Raw genomic sequence first — 20,386 nt, forward strand, 5'->3', positions numbered from 1 at the left:
AACAGTGGAATTTTATTCTTTTTTATTTTTACCATCATGTAGAATCACCTCCCGAAGTTAGCGCACTTTATCCCCGGACGCACTGTATACTGAAAGTATCAAATCGTTTGGTGAATTGTAAAAAAATTGTAACATTCCTAACAGCTCTTCTGTAAAGTTTCATTTTTGTAGATGTTTTGGTATACGTAGGAGCCATCGATATGTTGTTTTGATTTGTTGTTTGACATATTGTGAAATCTACATGAATGTAGGTTTTACCTGGAGTCCCCCCCAGCTGCGGTGTAGAGAGTTGGTAGCCAGTCGGTGATGTGCATGGCCTGCAGAGCCACTCGCTGTCTCTTCTTAATTAGCGGACTCCAGATGAGGCCGGCCCCCCGAACTCCTCCCTCCCACAGAGTGTTCTTTACCTGGAATAATTGATAAAGTAACAAACATTCTTGTTTCCAGTAAATTCTTAATTCAATCATTGTTCATGTATTACAAAGAGAGACATTCAAAGAATATGTATGAAATAGACATAAGATCGGGCAGCGTTAATACTATATTCTAAATAACTGGTGTGACTGAGATGACAAGATACGCTTATTCGCTTACATTAAGACGAACACGGAATGCTGTATGAGAAGACCTAGGTTTCTTTTTCAAAAATCCGAAAGCGTTCCGGTTTCCCAAAATAAACGGATACTAGAAACCGTTTAAACATAACGTTAAACACTATACTTCAGAAAAAAAAAAACTGCATATGAATTGAACTGTGTCCAATCCATATGTAACTTGATCCAAAGCCTTGCACCGCAGAGGGAGGGATGGGTTCATATGTCCGTCACTCCTGGAAACACTAACCTAAACTCGGGGATGGCTACTCGACACTTTGACCCCCAGATTCCTACCCACCCCTCATGCCTTTTTCCTTCCCAGAACTTCCTCTAATTCCTTTAAAAATACCCCCCCCACACAGCACCCCCAAAGATAACTTAAGCCCTGATGTTTTTTATTTCATCCGGGCCTCCTGTGTGGAGAAATTTAAGAAACAGGTGAGGCGTCATCGGATTGCATCGTTTTCTAAATTTAACAACGCTTTAAGCGTAGTTTGGCGCCCTTCAGATAATTTTATGTCATCACACACAATGTCACATTTCAATGTAATTTAATTCCGTCAGTGCGCTCAGTACTTCGTATTGACACTCACCCCTAGAGATATAACTAATATTGTTGTTAAATAGAGATCTCTTGCTCTTTAAGATGTTAGAATAAATGTAATATTGGATATCTTTTCTCTTTTTATTCTTACAATCTTAGCAATTCCCGATGTCGGTACCGTTTAGATTGTTACACTTTTAAGAGTACTTTGGATTGTCTCATTCCAGGTGCCCTCTCCCATTCTATATGTACTCTATATTAAATCTATATTCTTTGCAAAATATTATTTTTTGGCTTTTTACGGGATTTGCCGTGGAAAATAAACACTTTCCCATCACACACACATTTTATCACTGTTAATGCAATTTTATTAGAGATAGCACACAACCATACGCCCTGCATTTCAGTTTAGTACCAAAACCACTATATCGAAAGTAAGACAATTAGCACATTATTAAGGTATTTTTAGCTTGCCACTTTTGAGATCTCTCCAACATATCTATAGTTTACAATGTCATTGAATGTAAGTATAAAAGTTCATACCCCTCGAAGAGGCCAATTGGACGCCGCATTGATATTAAATCCTTCCGCCGGGCCGCCATTATCTGTTGAGAATATCACAATACTGTTGGACAGCATGTGAGACACACTCAGGGCATTCACTATACGACCCACAGACTCATCTAGTTTTGACATTATTGCTGGAAAAAAAAATCAAAGCATTAAAACCTTTTTTTCTATTGGTGATCGACAATTTTATCACGTCAAAGCCTCTCATATTCTATATTTGGCTTCATTTCAATCTATCACCTTTCTGTTTCATCTTCAGGTTATACGTATATTCATTCCTAACTTTGCATCTATGATTTTATCGAAGATTAAAGTTTACTAATTTTGGAAACAACCGTGACGTCGTTAGCAAATCCCGGTGGTTAGTTCAATCAGGGCTGGCCCTGTGCAGGCACAATTGGAGCAGTCTGCTTCGGGCGCCAACTAGCTAAGGCGTTGATACCTAAGACCTAATACAGCGCCGGTCTTGAGTATAATTATTTGTTTGAGGTGTTTCAAATACTAACATATTTAATGACCATCAAATCGACGATTACTGCCATTTAAAATTTATAACTGTTCAGCTTTTGGGCAATATGTTTGACAGCTGATCAAAAACTGAAATGTACCGAAAATTAACATCCAACAAAAATGACGCTGATTGTTGATTTGATATTCTTCTTCATCTTCATGATGGAGTTTATGGTCAAACCATTGTATATTATAGCATTATTATTATAGCATAATTTTCACTGGACTTGGATCAGTTTCCTACCTGCAAACTTCCTGCGGGGATAATTAGCAATGTCGGGAAACTTGGCCACCTCGCTGTCGGGGGCGGGCAGCGGGTTGTAAGGGTTCCCCGAGTGCACAGCGGCGTGGGCCACATACAGGAACAGCGGCTTGGAGCTGTTATGTGCTCCGATCACCTTCACCGCCTGATCCGTGAACACGTCCGTCGAGTACTGGCCATGCAGGTCCCAGGCGATGTCCATGCCTGATCTTGAAGAAAGCAAAAAGGAAATTAGAGATAATAATAGGACTCACAACTTGTTCTTCTTTGGACATTTCCTCATTGAACTGAAAAATACAGTGAATTCGGATGTGACGTAAATTCCCCAGCTTTACTGTCTTTTATTCCATCATGAAAGTAGACATTTTCATTTTAAATCTCCTGTAAAACTGAGTAGCAAAGCCAGTAATAACTACAATGCAGAAAAGTAGTTCTTCTGAAATTTATAGGTGTACACAACTCTTTTCAGGTCACAATTTAAATTCTATTATGAGCCATGGAACATATGAAAGAAAGAAAAAAAGGACAGGACAAATGTCACATTATCCACTTCAAATTAACTTCTTAATTGTTCAATATAAGAAAAGATTTGGAACAAAAAATAATCTTTGGAAGAGTCAGGTAATTTTATAAATTGGTTTATTGTTGCTGAAAGGACTACAATAACCTCACCTCTCCTCATGTCCAGTCCCCAAGAGCCACGCTCGTCAGCCGTGTGGTCGAAGTAGTCCTGGTGACCAGACCAGTAACCGAGGTGGGATTCAAAACTGGAATACATTTAATTTAATTTAATTTTAATTTAAAAAAAGAAAGACAAACATTCCCGGGTTACGAATAACCTGAAAATATTTGAAAATCTCCTACTACCACCACAGTAAGCTGAAAATGTTGCTTGTGTTGCGTTGGAGGACTTAGCCAGCCGAGGAATTGAACACACTACGCCTGGGTGGGACCCAAACACGATGTCAACTCGGCCACCGACCGGTCATAAATAAATAAATATGTAACATTACACAAATTGTGTATGTGTGGGTTACAAAAATTACAATTCTACTTTTCTCACAGGGCCGGCCTCGTGCAGGCGCAATTGGAGCAACCCGCTGTCTGCTCCGGGTGCCGACTTGTCAAAGCGCCAAGAAGCCTAGGCACTGATAATACCTAACACAGGGCACTTGAGGTTTTTACTAGTGCCATTTTGTCTAGGGGCCAGCCCTGTTTGCACACATTTGATATGTACTGATTTATCAACATTTTGTGGTTTATAAAGACTAAAGTCTCGTGTAAATACTATCTTGACGGCAGTGGCGGTCTGTGAGTTTTCAGTGAGCTAGAGTGGTAAGATTGAAAAATGCGAAATTATTGATGTCATTGTAGCTGACAATTAAAAAAAATATATATATTTCTACAACAATATCAGCAATGCTGTAATTTTCTATCTCACTTATCTAGCTCCTGCCGCCACTGTTTTATGGCATTGGAAGGGTCAAACGTGTTTCCATTTATTGAAATACAATATACATGCGACTATGTGTTTTATGTGTAAAAGGACATTGGTATGCAAGTCACAGCTCAAAGATACACACAGGAAAGCTGAAAGCAGATACCATTTGCATAACAAAACAATTTACAATGTTAACAAAACTTTAAGCTTTGTTAGTAGAATTAACTGCTTATCTTTTACTGTTCCTTTATTGTAATCAGCTCTCATTTGACGCATAATGATGCATTATTAAGTTTTGTACTTATCCTCAGTAAATAAAGGCTCAAAAATTTGTATAAGTAGAAAACAATTTATATTAATAAGGGTCCTTACAAATGTAGTAAAGCAAAATAATTGGAAAATTTTGACAGGAACGTTTGCGGAGTTATCCAAGAAATTCGTACCTGGTTGACAACGCTTAAGGTTAAACGCAACGCTCGTTGTATTCTACGTGTTCACAGATGGCGTTAATTAATTAATTTTGTTTAAATACGCTTTTGCAAGGTATTGCTTTACAGTATTAAGACAAATTATTTGTTTGCGCCCTCATATACGCAATATGAATATGAATAAATAGTTTTGTCCATATAAAAACTCAATTTTATTGAGAAAGGCATACAAATACAATATTGGATTGAATCATCGGTAAAATATTGTATTTGTGTGCCTTTCTCGAAAGAATTAAGTCTTTAAACGAACAAAACTATTGATTCATATTCATATTGCGTATATACGGGCGCAAACAAATGATTTGTCTTAATATTGTAAAGCAATACCTTGCAAAAGCGTATTTAAACAAAATTAATTAATTAACGCCATCTGTGAACACGTAGAATACAACGAGCGTTGCGTTTAACCTTAAGTAATTTACTTGAATATTTGTAAAAGATGTAAAACTGGGGCAGCTCCAAAATGGTACAGTTGGAAAAGAGATAGTATTTCTCACCCTCTGTAAAGCGGTGAATATTCTGCTTTGTAATGGCCAAGATGCCATTTCCCCACAATGTGGTTGGAGTAGCCCAAGTCCTTGAGGTATTCCGGGAGAATCTTCTCCTTCAAAGGCAGACCTCGTGGCTCTGCCGCATAAAGGACAGTGTGTTGCATACCTAAAATAAAAATTATTAAGAATTAATCATTTTGTGTTGATTCATAGAATCTTTTCACAATATCGATAATTGGTGCTATGCTAGAAGAATGTTCGATTCAGCAGTTTCCCGATGCTAATAAATATCAATATCCAGATGTAGCTACATGTAGCAATTGTATAATGCAATTGGAATATAATAATTGTGCAAGTACCTGTATGTATTGGGTATTTTCCTGTCATGAGCGCCGATCTTGAAGGCGTACATATTGGATTAACATAATAGTTGTTGAGAATTATTCCAGAATATGCCAGAGCGTCAATGTTAGGAGTTGGGATTTGGTTGGATCCGTGGAAACCAACATCGTTCCAACCCTGCAATCAGACATAAATCCCTGAATTCTTATTTATTTTGTAAAAGATGAACTATTATCATTCTCTCATGTCTCTTATTTATATCAAAATACTTAATGATTTCTTACCAAGTCATCTGCCAAAATAAAGATAATATTGGGCCTGCCTCCCGCTTGACATTTCGCAGCTGTCAGAAAAATCAAATAGATCGCGCCAACGGCGAATTTGCGGAAGTGGGCATATTTATCTCCTGATGTTGACAACATTTCATCTAAAATCAAGAAATAATTATTACATGATAATTATCTCATCAAAAATACAGATGAACTGCTTCCAATATTGTCATCATTCCGTATTGAAAACAAAATTATTTTATAAAAGACAGTGTTTTGACCGGACATAAAGGCAGATTTTCTTCTTTTTTTTCAGTTTTGTAACGTCTTCTTTTGACAGCTGCTCGCAATGTAAATGTTGATTGGTGAAAAAAAAAAAAACGTCAAACGTGTTTGAGAAACTTGCATAAATGTATTGTTTTGTTATATAAGTACAACACATTACTTTTATAATAAATAAACTGGCATATTTATTTACGAAAACTTATGTTTATTTGGACAATATTTAGGTAGCCCGCCGGTTGTTTTGATCGGCTGCTAGAATATTATGTAGGCACCTCTGTGAAGTCACAACTCAGTAAGCTTTGTTAAATCGATCTCGAAGAATGCGCAGTCTCCATTTTTCCGATCAAAATTTTCTCTTTCTGAAGTAAGCAAGGTTGAAATAATGCAATAATGCCCAGGTTAGCGGTGTTATTTATATTATTATTCATGAATTATATGCAGGTACCAATGTGTTTAACAAAAAAACTGCGATTGGCTCTGGTCGCTCTGCTAATCGAGTAAATTTTTACGGCAATATACTGTCGGCGAGAAATTGCCGTAAAAAGATGATCCTTTACCAGAGTCCAGGATTTTTTTTGGATAAGGCACCACTGCATCAGGTGTCCTTTCATTTTTCTAACATGGTTCGCTAGGTATTATGCAACTGAAAAACATCAAATACCCTATAATAATAATACCTCCAACTTCTGACATTTCCCATACATTCTGATGGCAACATGCTACACTAACGCCTCCTAGCGGTATGAGTTGGGCGCCTTGGTTTTCTTTCGTATATTTTAATGGATTTTATGTAAAATACATAATTTATTTTTATTAAATTATTGAAATCGAAAAAAAGTTAACCTACATATGACCTTACTGCTGTTTTACACGTGTATAAAAAAATGAAAGCGGTTAATTCTGTCTTTGATGGTTTAGAAATGTAATAAAATACTCGTAATATTATAAATAAATATAACAATTATTATCATTAATTCTATTTATTGATTTTTTTATGAGAACCAATTAATATCGTAGGGTATTTATTATTTATTGTAAATATTTTATTATTGATTCAATTAATTTCCCACACTTATAACTAATCTGTCAACGTTTTTTAGCATTCTAAAAAACGACATGGAGTTTTTTTGTTGTTTGTAATTATTACATCCGTAAACTGCACACATTATTTAATCAAAATACAAATTAGGAAGTGCAAAACACCGCCATGCCACCGAGTACTAAATAAATTAAATTTGCCGCCATTGAAAAGAATGTCAACATCAATATGCTACTCTAGCGATCAGAGCAGAGCTGTGTATATTGTCAATATTTTACTGGAGTTGGACATATTCAGTGGCGGATTAACCCTAAGGCAAAGTAGGCACGTGCCTAGGGGCGCCAGTTACAAAGGGGCGCCGGCGGGCGCCCCTAGAATTAAAAAAAATATATATATATAAACTTAATTTTGTAAGTAAGTATGCACCTGCTTACACAATATAAAAGATTATTTACTTCTGTAGAGATGCAGAGCTTCCAAAGCATACTCGCCTTCTTGATTATTCCTCCATGCCTCCATCGCATGATTTTTTAATAGAAGACCGCTCGCTCGTGGATTCGTTCGCGGGCGTTGCTAGATTGCAGGGCAAAGGGCGCAGCGGGGGCAGGGGCTAAGCGGCCGGCATCACTTTCAGCTTGGATGTCGCCGGTTACGCGCGCTTCTATTGATTACGTACTCGCAGCGGTATTTGTGTGAATTAATTAGTACATTGCGTTTAAGTTCATTACCCAAATAATGAGTGAATTGAAGAAAAAACCTAGTGGTGCAGCTTATAAAAGGAAGGCTAAGGAAAAAGAAGAAAAAAATCAAAATATTATAAAGCATACGAAACATATTGAGACATTTTTTTCTAAATTAAAAAGTGATGATTCGGAATTTTCTAACGCAATTCACAGTGCGTCTTCTGCCCAATGCTGCTAACACTGTAAATGTGAATCGTAACTTTTCCATTTTTCTTCACTAAAAATATCGTTTTATAAGACAAATAAAACAATGCGTTGCTCTGAAGTACAAAGAAACGACATTTAAAGTTTATTTGTCGTCCTTTTTTATATTAAAAAATTACATTATTTTTATTAGTCACTCAGTCAGCCACATAGCGAGTACACAATGCTGTTCATAAATAAATGCTGTTTAAGTGTAACCAAGACAACACATAAGTGACATTTGAAAAGTGCATAAAATAAAATTCGTAATTTAAACACAAAGGGATCTTAGGCATTTCTAGGTAGGTACTTATTAGTGAGTACTTATTCCTTTACATAAATAATTGATCATTTAAATTTTTTATGTTATATTAATTATCCCTATTAATATTATAACTGCGAAAGTGTATATGTGTGTGTTTGTATAGGTATATGTTACTTCTTCATGCAAAAAAACTACTGAACCGATTGTGATGAAACTTGGTATGTAAAAAAAAGATAGCTGGCAGTGTTGCCAACGAGGGTGATATATCGCCATTTAGGCTACTCAGAACGAGAATCGGCGCTGAAAAATCTAAAAGGCGACTGGTCGGGCTACTTCAGAGTCAAGTTAAAAACATAATTTTCACGTAAAAACATCAATTTTAAACAATTCTCTAGCCACCCCCCCCCCCCCCATGAACTTTTTTTTTCGGGACAAATTTTATTTTCTTGAAATTCTCTAGCCACCCCCCCCCCCTCCCACGAAATTTTTATTTTCACGTAAAACCCACCTAACTACAAATTCGGCTACTTTAGGTACTTGTTAAAATTTATAATATGTGGTCGCTAGAGGGGCGCCGATGAGGTGCTTGCCTAGGGCGCTCTCAACAGTTAATCCGCCTCTGGACATATTATTAATGGTACTGGGTGTTTGTTCACTAGTTCACTCACCACAGGCAATAACATAATAAATAGGTTCTTACCTATATTTTTTTATTTTATAAACTGACGAATTTAGACATTAGAGTAGTTATAACGTGATAACAAGTAGAAAGTTTCCATCTCCAAAAAATATTGATGAAGATAGGCCGGTTTTTTTTTCACGCGTCGAAGAATTTTACGATTAGAAAAAACAGTCCAATATAGTGTTTTTATTGTAATGACACTAACCGGGTGCTCTTTTACCCAGTTTACATAATATAACTGTAATGATCCCAATTACTGTAAAAGGCGACTGATTAAATAACCGTCATACCACTTTTCCGTCAAATTAACATAATAATGTGTTTTGCGAGCAGATAATCCGTAGTGATTACCCACCATTAATTATTTCGGAACACAGCCATAGAGATGAACTCAGCGCGCAGCGCGATACCGGGCACAGCTAGGGTTGCCAGATGTCCGGTTTTGGACCGGACATTACGGTTTTTTGAACGGCTGTCCGGTCTAGAAAATTTTGGAAAACCGGACAATAGAATGTCCGGGTTTTTTGAAAATACGCGACAAATATACCTCACTCACGAGATAATTTACAGAGCAAATGCGTGAGCGATTCTGGCGGGTCAAGATTTGCTCAAACATGTTGAAAATGGTACAATATGTATGCAGTGTTCCCGTCTCCAATTCCTTCGTACTCTGAGTTTTTAGTGTAATGGGTAATGTATGGACTGACGAAAGAAATCTACTAGGTGTGAATACCGTAAAAAGCGAATTATGTATTTTTTTCAATTTAAATGTCAGTTGCACTGAATTTAAAAATACAATTTCAGGCAATAAACGATTAATTAAAGCAGTAGCATCTAGTGCAAATATGTTAAAAGTGAATTTTTGCTTACAAATAGTAATAAGTGTTTCATTGTGTTCACCCTCAGAAATTTTCTCTGTCTGTTTTGTTAAATTGTACCAAAAAAATCAAAGGGGGAACCCTTTGATAAAAAATGTTCGGTTTTTTATCTGGACCAACTGGCAACCCTAGGCACAGCGGGTGGCTGGCATAAAATTATGACCAAAATGCACACGTCGATGTTGAAACCGAAGTTTTATTTTTTATGATAAATAACTGTTGCGTTCTCCTGAACATTGCTAACGGAAATGAAATTCACACTAATATAAATATATTGTATTCTGAAAAGTATTTTTTCATCTGTTAAATTAAATATGAGTGCATATCTTTATATTTCTAATATAATACAGTTGATAGACTATTTATATCGGGGGGCGTTGATTTGATTTGAGGTTGATGACACTTTTTCTTTCGAAATATGATTAAGATCACTGTTTATATGAGATTTCGAATGAAACCACCCCATATACTTTTCCCACCCCTTAAAGCAGTGTTTTGATACATTTTGATAAAATTTTGCACAATTGAAGTTCGAAATAAGCCGAAAATTATTGTCTACCTCTGATTTTGAAAAACTCTTCGTAAAATCCGGCAACGCCATATATATAAAGAAGTGTCCTTGTCTGGCTTTGGTTTTTATCATTGGTTGTATTTAGTCTATGGTTTTTATAGAATTTTTACAAAAAGTTTTTTTACATTTTTATTCAGAGATTGAAGAAATTTTGCACACTTGACCTTCGTAATGAGCGGAATGTTACTGTTTACATGAGATTTCATAAAACTACCCCCCTTCCCACTTTGAACCCCTTAAAGCAGAATTTCGATACGACTAAATGAAATTTTGCAAAAAATTGTTCAAAATTAAAGGAAACAACGGTCTATTTCTGATTCCGAAAATCTTTACCTAAAGTCCCGGCGACTTCACCTATAGATATATCTCTCTTTATAAATAAAAAGTGTCCCGGTGTGAATTTGTTTTTTATACAAATCTACAGTTTTATTCCGAGATCATAAAATTTGCACAATCGACTTTCAAAACAAGTTAAAAGTCTAAATGATATTGCGTAAAACCACCCCCATCCTTTAATATAACCAATTATTTATTCAATCATTCTCTATTTTAAAAGTAGATATAATAATATTAAAAGCCGCATTTTTTTATAAAATACTTTGATCCGTCTATTTCTTCTAGCGGGGGTTATAATGTGTATATATAAATTACTTTGACCCATCTATTTCTTCTAGCGGGGGTTAAAATGAGTATATATAAAATACACAGATCCGTCTATTTCTTTTAGCGGGGGTTATAATGAGTATATATAAAATACTTTGACCCGTCTATTTCTTTTAGCGGGGGTTATAATGTGTATATATAAATTACTTTGACCCATCTATTTCTTTTAGCGGGGGTTATAATGTGTATATATAAATTACTTTGACCCATCTATTTCTTCTAGCGGGGGTTAAAATGAGTATATATAAAATACTTAGATCCGTCTATTTCTTTTAGCGGGGGTTATAATGAGTATATATAAATTACTTTGACCCATCTATTTCTTTTAGCGGGGGTTATAATGTGTATATATAAATTACTTTGACCCATCTATTTCTTCTAGCGGGGGTTAAAATGAATATATATAAAATACTTATATCCATCTATTTCTTCTAGCGGGGTTTACGATGAGTATGTATAGATAGACGAGGTTCATGTGTCCGCTTCGTCTTCTTTACAGAATTATCCATAGCCCAAAAATATTTAATAAAATTTCGTTATTCCGATAGATTTACATTTTGCATAAATCTCACAAGGAAACATAATGAACATAAATATTATAAAAGCTGTTACCTAAGAGAAGATTTAAATGCGAAATGGCATCATCGAGGGGTCTAAAACTTCTGCGAGAGCTCTGTGGTCATCGAAGCAATTAGGTATGGAGGGGGTCCCATCTGAGATTTATGAACACGATGAACTCAACAAGATTTTTTTTCTCAATTTCGTTGGCTAGTTCATCCTGCGGAACGATTTACTTGTTAAGACTGTGATAAAAAAGTTAACCACTATGCCTGACTGCCGATTTGTATACTTACATGTATTTATTTATTACAATGAAACGTTTAATTTGGACCGGAATCGACGACGAAATGTTATAATTATTTTTAGTAAGTATCGAAGTAGTTTTATCATGTGCTCAAAATAAAGTGCAGAACATTTAATTTTGAGTTATAAGTTATACCTCATTTGAAGCCTCTACATGCACCTCCAATGATTATGTACCTAATGACGAAATACGAAAATATTATGATATGTGTTCCGACATCGTGATTAGGTATTCGTATTAAAAGCTTATCAGGAAACCTATCAATTCATTCGTTAAGGGCCTGGAATTCCGTTTTTAACCGGATTACGAATAATTTGAAGGTATTCTTAATAAATTAGCAATAAAAATTTTTCTCCGTGTAAATTTATAACGATGGTATCTTGTCAGGGTGACAACGAGGGAATTTTTAAATGTGAAAACAGAGCAAAAGTCCCAACTGTTATCAACTGTTTGGAGGCAGTGAGACTATGGCATCCTGATTGGGGTATGTTGTAAGGCAGAAAGAAGGTAGCGGGGAGGGGAAGGATATGGGAAAAGGAAGGTGGGGAGTACCTGGAAATTCATATCTGGTCACCACACATGGCAAAAGCCATTTCAAACGACATTGTCTTGGGGCTGCAAGTATAATATATATTATTTTAAATTAATAAATTGTGAAAAAACACAAATTAATAAAATAAAATTTAGTAGCGCGCGCCGGGATTAGAACCCGCGAACTTCGGTTTGCTAGTCGAGAGCCTTACCTTCTACGAAAGCCGTCAATTTCAAGTTTTCTGGAACAAATAATAAGTATAACGCAAATAGGTTCTTTTACGTAGGTAAACAAATTATTTTGGAATTTAACGCGTAACCTATGACGGAACAAGAATTACACCTTTAACCAGTCTGCAACGGATCTCGTTGAAACTTTTTGGCACCTAATACAAACAAGTTTATGGATTCAATTAATGCTGAATTATTTCTGGAGAGTTATGTATTGAATCGCTCAGCCTCTCAGCGGTCGGGCGGGAATCAAAATAAACTTTTTTCTTAAACGTTGTTCATATATTAAACCAGCTGGATTCCGAGCCAATGCCCAACCTCATACATAATGTATGTATGTGTCGTGTGCTATGTGCTGTAAATTCATATGCAATAAATAAGCAACACAGTTTGTTTTACAGATTTGTTCAAATTTACATGACATTGAAACATTATTCGGGGTTAACCACTCGGCAATGCCAAATAAAACAGAATAAATTTTATGGGCTTATTGACACATGGAATTAAAAATAAAATAATGAATTTGTAAACACAATTTTAATTTTTATCTCTTGCCTGCCAGATTTCGCTTCTAGCTTAACTTCATCTGGATATCTAGCACGGTCGATCGATAAAGGATGTATCGCTAATGTCGATAAGTTGTCATCATTTCTGAGCACGACTGCAGATCGCTAGCATGAAAACAACAGTTCACGTTTAATAAATTAAGAACACTCAATTGTTGTGAACCGTTCTTTGTTCGTTTGCGATCTACAGTCGTTCTCGGGAGCGATGACGAGTTACCGATATTATCGATAAAACCTTTATCGATCTGCCATGCTAAGTACCGAGCATTATAATATTCTTCTATGAAGCTACGATTGTAACGAAACCTGGTCGGCAATAGTATAAAAATAAAAGTGACCATTACAAAGTTATTGTTTTATTTTAAATTATAATGTCCCATCACAAAAATTCGTATGAAAATATAATATAAATTAAATACCCATATTTGCACTTCGTTTTCGAGATGTCGATGTCAGAACACGTGAAAATATATTCAAAGTTCGCTAAAAGTTTAACAGGAAACCTCTAAATTAGTTCGTTAAATTCGTTAATTAAACATATATTCCGTTTGAAAATGTACCATGTAATTAATTGATGTATTATATTTAGTCTATGATGTAATTACACGAAATGTTGTCAATAGGTGCCTATTGTCAAACTACTCATAGATGAGTAGTTTAGCAGGTTTAAATTTAAAAAAAATGGATTACCAATAATTTGAAGAGATTATAAATTAGCTATACTAATTTTCCTCCGTGTAAGATTCCCAACCCGGCAAGAGACCACCATTAGGATATGAAATTTTGCTTAAAATATTTAATGACCAGATCTGAATAGCGAGGTACACTTCCTTCAGTCGCCATTTCCAAAATTGGGGATCCTGTAGTTCTACTGGAACCGGACTATCACAAAAAACCTCTGGTAACAATCTGTTACATCGTTCCACCTGGTTCCGTCATACTTACCAGAATAACAAATTAAATCACAAATAAGTGTTATTAGGTAAAATAACACCTAATTATAATCCTACTCAAGAGTGCGCTTTACCTACTAATTAGTAGGTAATTACATAACTGGGTAGGAAACTACGAGTTGGTAACTTGAAGGTAATAATAATTATTAAAAAATTCAATTGTTAGCACAGACATATGAATATTAGTAGACCTGCCCTAAGTAATTAAAAACGTATTATTCCCCACACCCCATACCGGTTCCATTGGAGCCGGCTGTGCTCGCGTATGGCCTCAAGTGAATTTAGAAAACGTGACGTCATCATTCTTGTGCGAACTAGCGTCGAGCTATGGTCGAGGCATTTTATGAAATAACACGGCAAAATAGTGGCTTGTAATATGAAAACTTGTAAAAATAGATGTGAAAAAGAGAATAAACCCAATTGTCGTATTACATTCCATATGTAAGCATCATTTTAAGCTTATGTACGTCGTATAATATGAATCAGTGTAGAAACATATACTATCACATCGAGCCAACATTGGTCGAATGTAGCGATTCTCAAGTGTGCGCATCGTTGTTACTGGGAAGTAAATTATGAACACTTATAAAAGTGTCTTAACTAAATACGTAAACAAAATATTCGACTCTGAAAATAGAAGAAATTTTTTTTTGCCGAATTTGGACTTCGCAAATTTGTTCATAACGTGGCGAGTAATTTGCGCTCCCATGTAAAAATGTCTATTCATTCAAAAGCAGATTTTACTTTTAAGAACTAAATGGTGATATTATAACGCGAGATGCCTTTATACTGTCAGATTGATTTATTGACGAATCACAGTCAGCTTTACCCCCTTCGTTCTTCAACAGTTGATTTTACCCCTCACCTTTAATTTCTAGTCTATATATTCATATGTCTGTGCTTCTTAGTGAATTTTGACTGGTACTCGTACCATCGATAACTTATTGGCTTTGTCTTGATCTTCGAAATTTCAGCTGCACAGCAATACAACACTGTTTTATTATTTATGATAAACTAATGTTTACAAGACAAGGTTTTTATGCATAGCACAAAGGAAAACAAATTGTTATAAGCAATATTTACTATCCTGAAACACCCATACAAATTGAAAAAAAATCTAGATAAAATAAATGCCACCGACGGGAATTGAACCCGCAGCCTTCTAATTGCAGGTCAGCTGTTCTAACCTGTTACAAAACTTTTTTATTTAACCATTATTTTTTGGTAAACTAATGTTTAAGACAAGATTTTTTATGCATAGCACAAAGGGTAACAATTATTTTTATAAGCAATAATTATTAGCCTGAAACACTCATCCACATTGAAAAATCTCCTGATAAAAGATACATGACGCCAACGGGACTTGAACCCGTGTCCTTTCGATTTCCGGTCGACAGCCCTGACCACTGAGCTATGGCGGCTTATCTCTTATCCGCGAAATAATTCAATATATACTAGTGTTTCATTCAACAATTACTGCTTATTACATTTTTTCACCTGAAAACAACCAACTTTATTTTATATGAGAAAGGCATTGTAAGTGCTAACTCTCTCACTAGATGGCGTCGAGACAAATTGTCTACATTTTTTGGTGAAGATACTTGAACTTGTCAAATATTAATCATTATTTTTTGGTAAACTAATGTTTAAGACAAGATTTTTTATGCATAGCACAAAGGGTAACAATTATTTTTATACGCAATAATTATTAGCCTGAAACACTCATCCACATTGAAAAATCTCCTGATAAAAGATACACGAAAGGACACGGGTTCAAGTCCCGTTGGCGTCATGTATCTTTTATCAGGAGATTTTTCAATGTGGATTCAGGCTAATAATTATTGCTTATAAAAATAATTGTTACTTTTTTATTTATTTATATTTTTTATAACCGTCGGAATCGGACGAAATCACAGCACAGTTGACCGGTCAGTGGCTGAGTTGGCATCACAAAAGGCGTCGTGAGTTCAATTTTTAAATTTTTAAATATAGTCAGGTTATAAAAACCACATTATACAACAAAACCATTTACGATAATGGGTTCACAAGTAGGAGATTTATCGCTTCAAAACATTGTTTATACGCCTGATACTTTTTTCGTACGGTTATAAAAAATATTATCAAAATAACCTTCAATTATCGCCAAAGATAAGATCTGTTCTACTTGCAGTATTTAATTAAAACATCCGAGATATTTCTAAGAGATCTAATTTTATAATCAAAAACACATGATTTAGAATTACTTCAAAGTGAATCGCCACTGTTATGGAATATTTTTAAAGATAATTTATTTTACAAAATAGGTACTATTTATTTATTTATTTAATACAGGAAATACGTATTATGCATTTATAAAATGTTTCGACTGTCCAACTGGGAGGAATTCCCTTTTTAGTACAGTCAAATTTGGAAAAATTGGCATATATATTTTGTACAAGAAAAAATAAGAAAAAAAGGAGAGAAAGAATTAAAAAAATGGATTAAAATAAAGTTAACAGATGTTTGTTAAGTATAATTATCTTTTTTGGCTTGACTGTATTTAACATGTATATATTTATATTTTATGTATAAGCTGTTTGTCTCTTACCTTTATCAATAATAAAAAAAAAAAAATAATAATAATTATAGGTATCTACGTATATTACTTATAACTGGTGTGTACTTTGCATAGTACAGTCCTACATACATATATTGCAAAAAACAAAACAGAAGAGAAGAGAATTAACAAAATAAATATATATTTGTATATAAATAAAGCTAAATTTAGTTTTTTTTTGCGTACTTATTAAAATAATAGGTAGGTACATACACTTAATAATATTGGATTAAAACATAAAGATAGTTAGTTACACGGAGAACACTAACTGATATAAGAAAAACTGTTAATTTATTAAAATTCCTGTTAAAACCGGGACTGCCACGCCTTTAAAGAATTAATTGACAGAGTAACCAACAAAGCATCAGTTGAAAGCAAATGCTTTATGAGGACGGCAGAACACGTGTTCATACAAATATTGATATTAATATTGACATACTGATATTGTCGCACTCCGTCATGACATTTACTAGGAAAAGAACACGTGTTCTCGATATATTCTGAATGACTAATATTTTATCAGGAATTTGACATGCTATCACTTTTTAACAGTGTAACCGATTTTCTTTTTTATTTGTGTTTGTTTTTGTTTGTATTCTTTTGTATTATTTTTATCTGTCTTATCACGGTAGATGCTTATTGTTTTTGTTTCTTACTAACAAACACATCGTTACCACGTTGGGGTAGGTACTTGATATGGATCGCCATGCAAGTCTGTCTTGGCACACGCACCTTGCTTCATTCGTATTCATACATCATCTCACACATTTATAGTATACTGTAATTCCGACTAGTAAGTGACTAGTGACATGACCTGACTGATTATTATTATCGATCGGCTTGATCGTGCCGCCCCAGTATTTTTTTCCCATTTATTAACATATCACATATTCTCCGGGACTTCATTTCTCTAGCCATCCACATAAAATAATTCCCTTCATTAACAATGCAGTTATTCATTTTAACTAAAGTGGTCATTTTCGCCAAACTTTGTACACGTTTTAATAGTTTTTATTAAGCTTACATTTAGGTTTAATTTTTCTCCAAACCAGATTACCAGACATCTCGATTTTTTTTCAGTTCAGAAATTTTAGGACTAACTACCATAATGTGTACTTCTTATTTCCCAGAATACAAATGGAGGGTATTAATGTGGATTCTTCAGTGGACGATATCAATTAGTCGATAAATCATATCACTTAAAAAATGCAAAAGATTGTTGCTAGGACAGTTCAGTTATGTACAAAAAAAATTACTGTATACAAGTAATACAATTGTTTATAATTTTGTAAACTTTGCGTTCCAAATTTGCGTAAAAATATATTTTATAAAAATATATTACGTAAGCTATTTAAGACACCGAAAGAACTAATCTTATCCTCGTACACCTAAAATTAAATGTTTCATTGAACGTAGAAATGGTAGATGGTCAAAACACACAACCTTTTGATGGAAATAATTAAATAAAAATACATACAGGTTATAACTATACAACTTTCCAATAATAACATATAACTATGAAATATCTAATCAAAATTGTGGAACATGTCAAAAACCCTATTTACACAGTTTGGCGAAAATGCAAGGGAATTAAAAAAAAATCTTAATTTCTTTTCGATATTTTATAATAAGCCATATTCTAAAACTCCCGGTAATTGTTTTGTTTCGGTTGCCTCTTTGTACCTTTTAAAATGTCTGTTCAGAAGATTCTCATTTCTGAGTACAAACTGCCTCCTGTTTTATATTATGTTTTTAGTTTTAATATTCTTGTTTTGTCCTGTCCTGCTGTTATTGTTATTCTAAGTTTTGTCATCACTTTGTATAAACAGTATATTTAGTGTTATAATATTAGATCTGTATTGGGTAAGACACACTGTAGGAATAATTTTAATAAAATGACCACTAATACTAAATTACCTTTTTTAAGTTTTTTATAGTTAAGCGTACTTGAAGTGTTTAATGCTACGTATACACACACGAGCCGAACTGTTGAACCAAACCTCAACTTATAGGAAAGGAACAAAGCAACCGCAAATGGTGCGAAACGCCGCTTGCAGTTTCTTCGTTCCTTTCCCGTAATTCGTGGCTCGGTTTGCGTTTAGGTTCGCAAGTGTATACGTACCATAATGTCATTCTTCATCTGCCAGTACCATGCTTCTCTGCAATACATCTAGGTACCAGAACTCAATTGTGGACAGCTGGCCTCGTTTCCTCTGACAACCCTTTGTTAGCGACGACTGCATTCAGTTTTATTGCGGTCAGTATGCAATTTTTAAAAATATCTTAAATGTGTAGTTAGCTGTATGATATACTCAGTTTAATATTAGAAATACAATGAGCTAACAACTACTAGCGAATAATAACAAAATGGAACACGCACAGAGTAAGTATAGTTCCTAAAATAGTAAATAGGTGCCTGCCTAGCTGAAATTACAAAGAACATAATATTAGAACGCTTTGAAAAAAGACTCGTTGTAACGAATGCTAATTTCGTTTGTCGGTGGTGCATGATGTCAAATTGTATTTCTGCGTAGTGCGTAAAATTATTCAAGTAATGATCTTTCAGTTTCAAAATTGGAACCGATTAGTTTAAGTCAATTTGGTCAACACCCCAAAAACAAATAACAAAAATACTTTTGGCCGTGAAAATCTTAAATCATATTATTTTATTAATTTATAAATCATTATTTGAAATGTGTGTTTCTTTTATCTCACTGTTTGACAGGAACCTAATAATTATTCATTTTAACTACCAGTCGAAAGGTAAATTTATTCCTTTGCTAAGGCAACTTTCAGCTTCACAAATCCTATAATTATAATATTCCGTGATTTTACAAGAGTCATGTTATTTCCTAATAGTATAAGGACGGGTTGTTTAACAGCATTCGGTAAATTCATCAAATTTCTAAGTTAAAATTCAAGTTCTGTGAAAGTTCTATTCAAATTATCTCATTATTTCTGTTTCACAATACTTGGATAGTGACAAAATTTGAATGGGATAATCACATAACTTGAATATTAACTTTTAAATCTGATGAATTGTTCGAATTCCTTGAAACAACCCCATCCTAAGTAACAGAAATTTTAAAAGGCAGAGTAAAACTTATAGAACGCGTTGCTTCTACAAAAATCGTTTATCAAGGCTCATTCTAACAAGTTTCTGATGAAAAAATATTTATTTAGTTCCTCGGCAACACAATTTATCAATTCAAATCCATCGCTGTCAACAACAGTAGTTATTCAATATAATACGGTGTCATTCGCCTTCAGTCTATGAACTTTCTTGCGGGGAACTACTGATTGATGGTAAGTTAGTAAGTACCTAATAATGATGCATTTAATCTTCTATAACGGAGCTAAGTTACAGCACTCCCATTATAAACTGGATTTAACTGGAATCGATCATAGGCCTGTTTTGTTCTCAGAGACACGCCAATTATTTGTCATTCTATGTATCAAGATGGATTGTGGACTAGGCAAATGCTGCAAATTATAGGTTTCATCCTAAGTTTATTTGGCCGTGAAAGAAGTCAATTTATAAAGTTTACATAAAATTACATGTATATTCATTTTTACCTCGACTTCACAGAGCAAATGAGACTCAAAGACCCATCCAAAAGGATTATTCATAAATATGAAACTCAAAAAATAACAAAATCTACACGTATATTAGAAACACTAGATATCAGATTTAAAAACATATCCAACAACTACTAAACTCTACAGAAAAAAGTCCCACTCTCATTCAAAACGCACAATAATATTTAATTATCGCATAATAATATTAACATCGAAGAAGAAGATAATACTAACAAATCTAAG

The 20,386-nt window shown here is 34.3% G+C and overlaps 1 protein-coding gene across 2 annotated transcripts in view; it reads right to left on the bottom strand.

Moving 5' to 3' along the window:
* LOC149423429 (arylsulfatase I) overlaps positions 1–20,386 on the bottom strand; it is a 42,553-nt gene that overhangs the window by 8,345 nt on the left and 13,822 nt on the right. For both annotated transcript variants that reach the window (XM_089631543.1, XM_089631542.1), the window contains exons 2-8: positions 5,529–5,671; positions 5,262–5,421; positions 4,909–5,068; positions 3,155–3,249; positions 2,465–2,686; positions 1,684–1,841; positions 259–407 (exon numbers count right to left, since the gene is read on the bottom strand). In XM_089631543.1, coding sequence (XP_089487669.1) covers positions 259–407; positions 1,684–1,841; positions 2,465–2,686; positions 3,155–3,249; positions 4,909–5,068; positions 5,262–5,421; positions 5,529–5,666 — 1,082 coding nt within the window. In that variant the 5' untranslated portion in view covers positions 5,667–5,671. The remainder of the gene's footprint in view (positions 1–258; positions 408–1,683; positions 1,842–2,464; positions 2,687–3,154; positions 3,250–4,908; positions 5,069–5,261; positions 5,422–5,528; positions 5,672–20,386) is intronic.

This window comes from Hesperophylax consimilis, chromosome 5, assembly GCF_061612785.1.
Source record: "Hesperophylax consimilis isolate HC1 chromosome 5, BYU_Hcon_1.0, whole genome shotgun sequence".
NCBI classification, from domain to species: domain Eukaryota; kingdom Metazoa; phylum Arthropoda; class Insecta; order Trichoptera; family Limnephilidae; genus Hesperophylax; species Hesperophylax consimilis.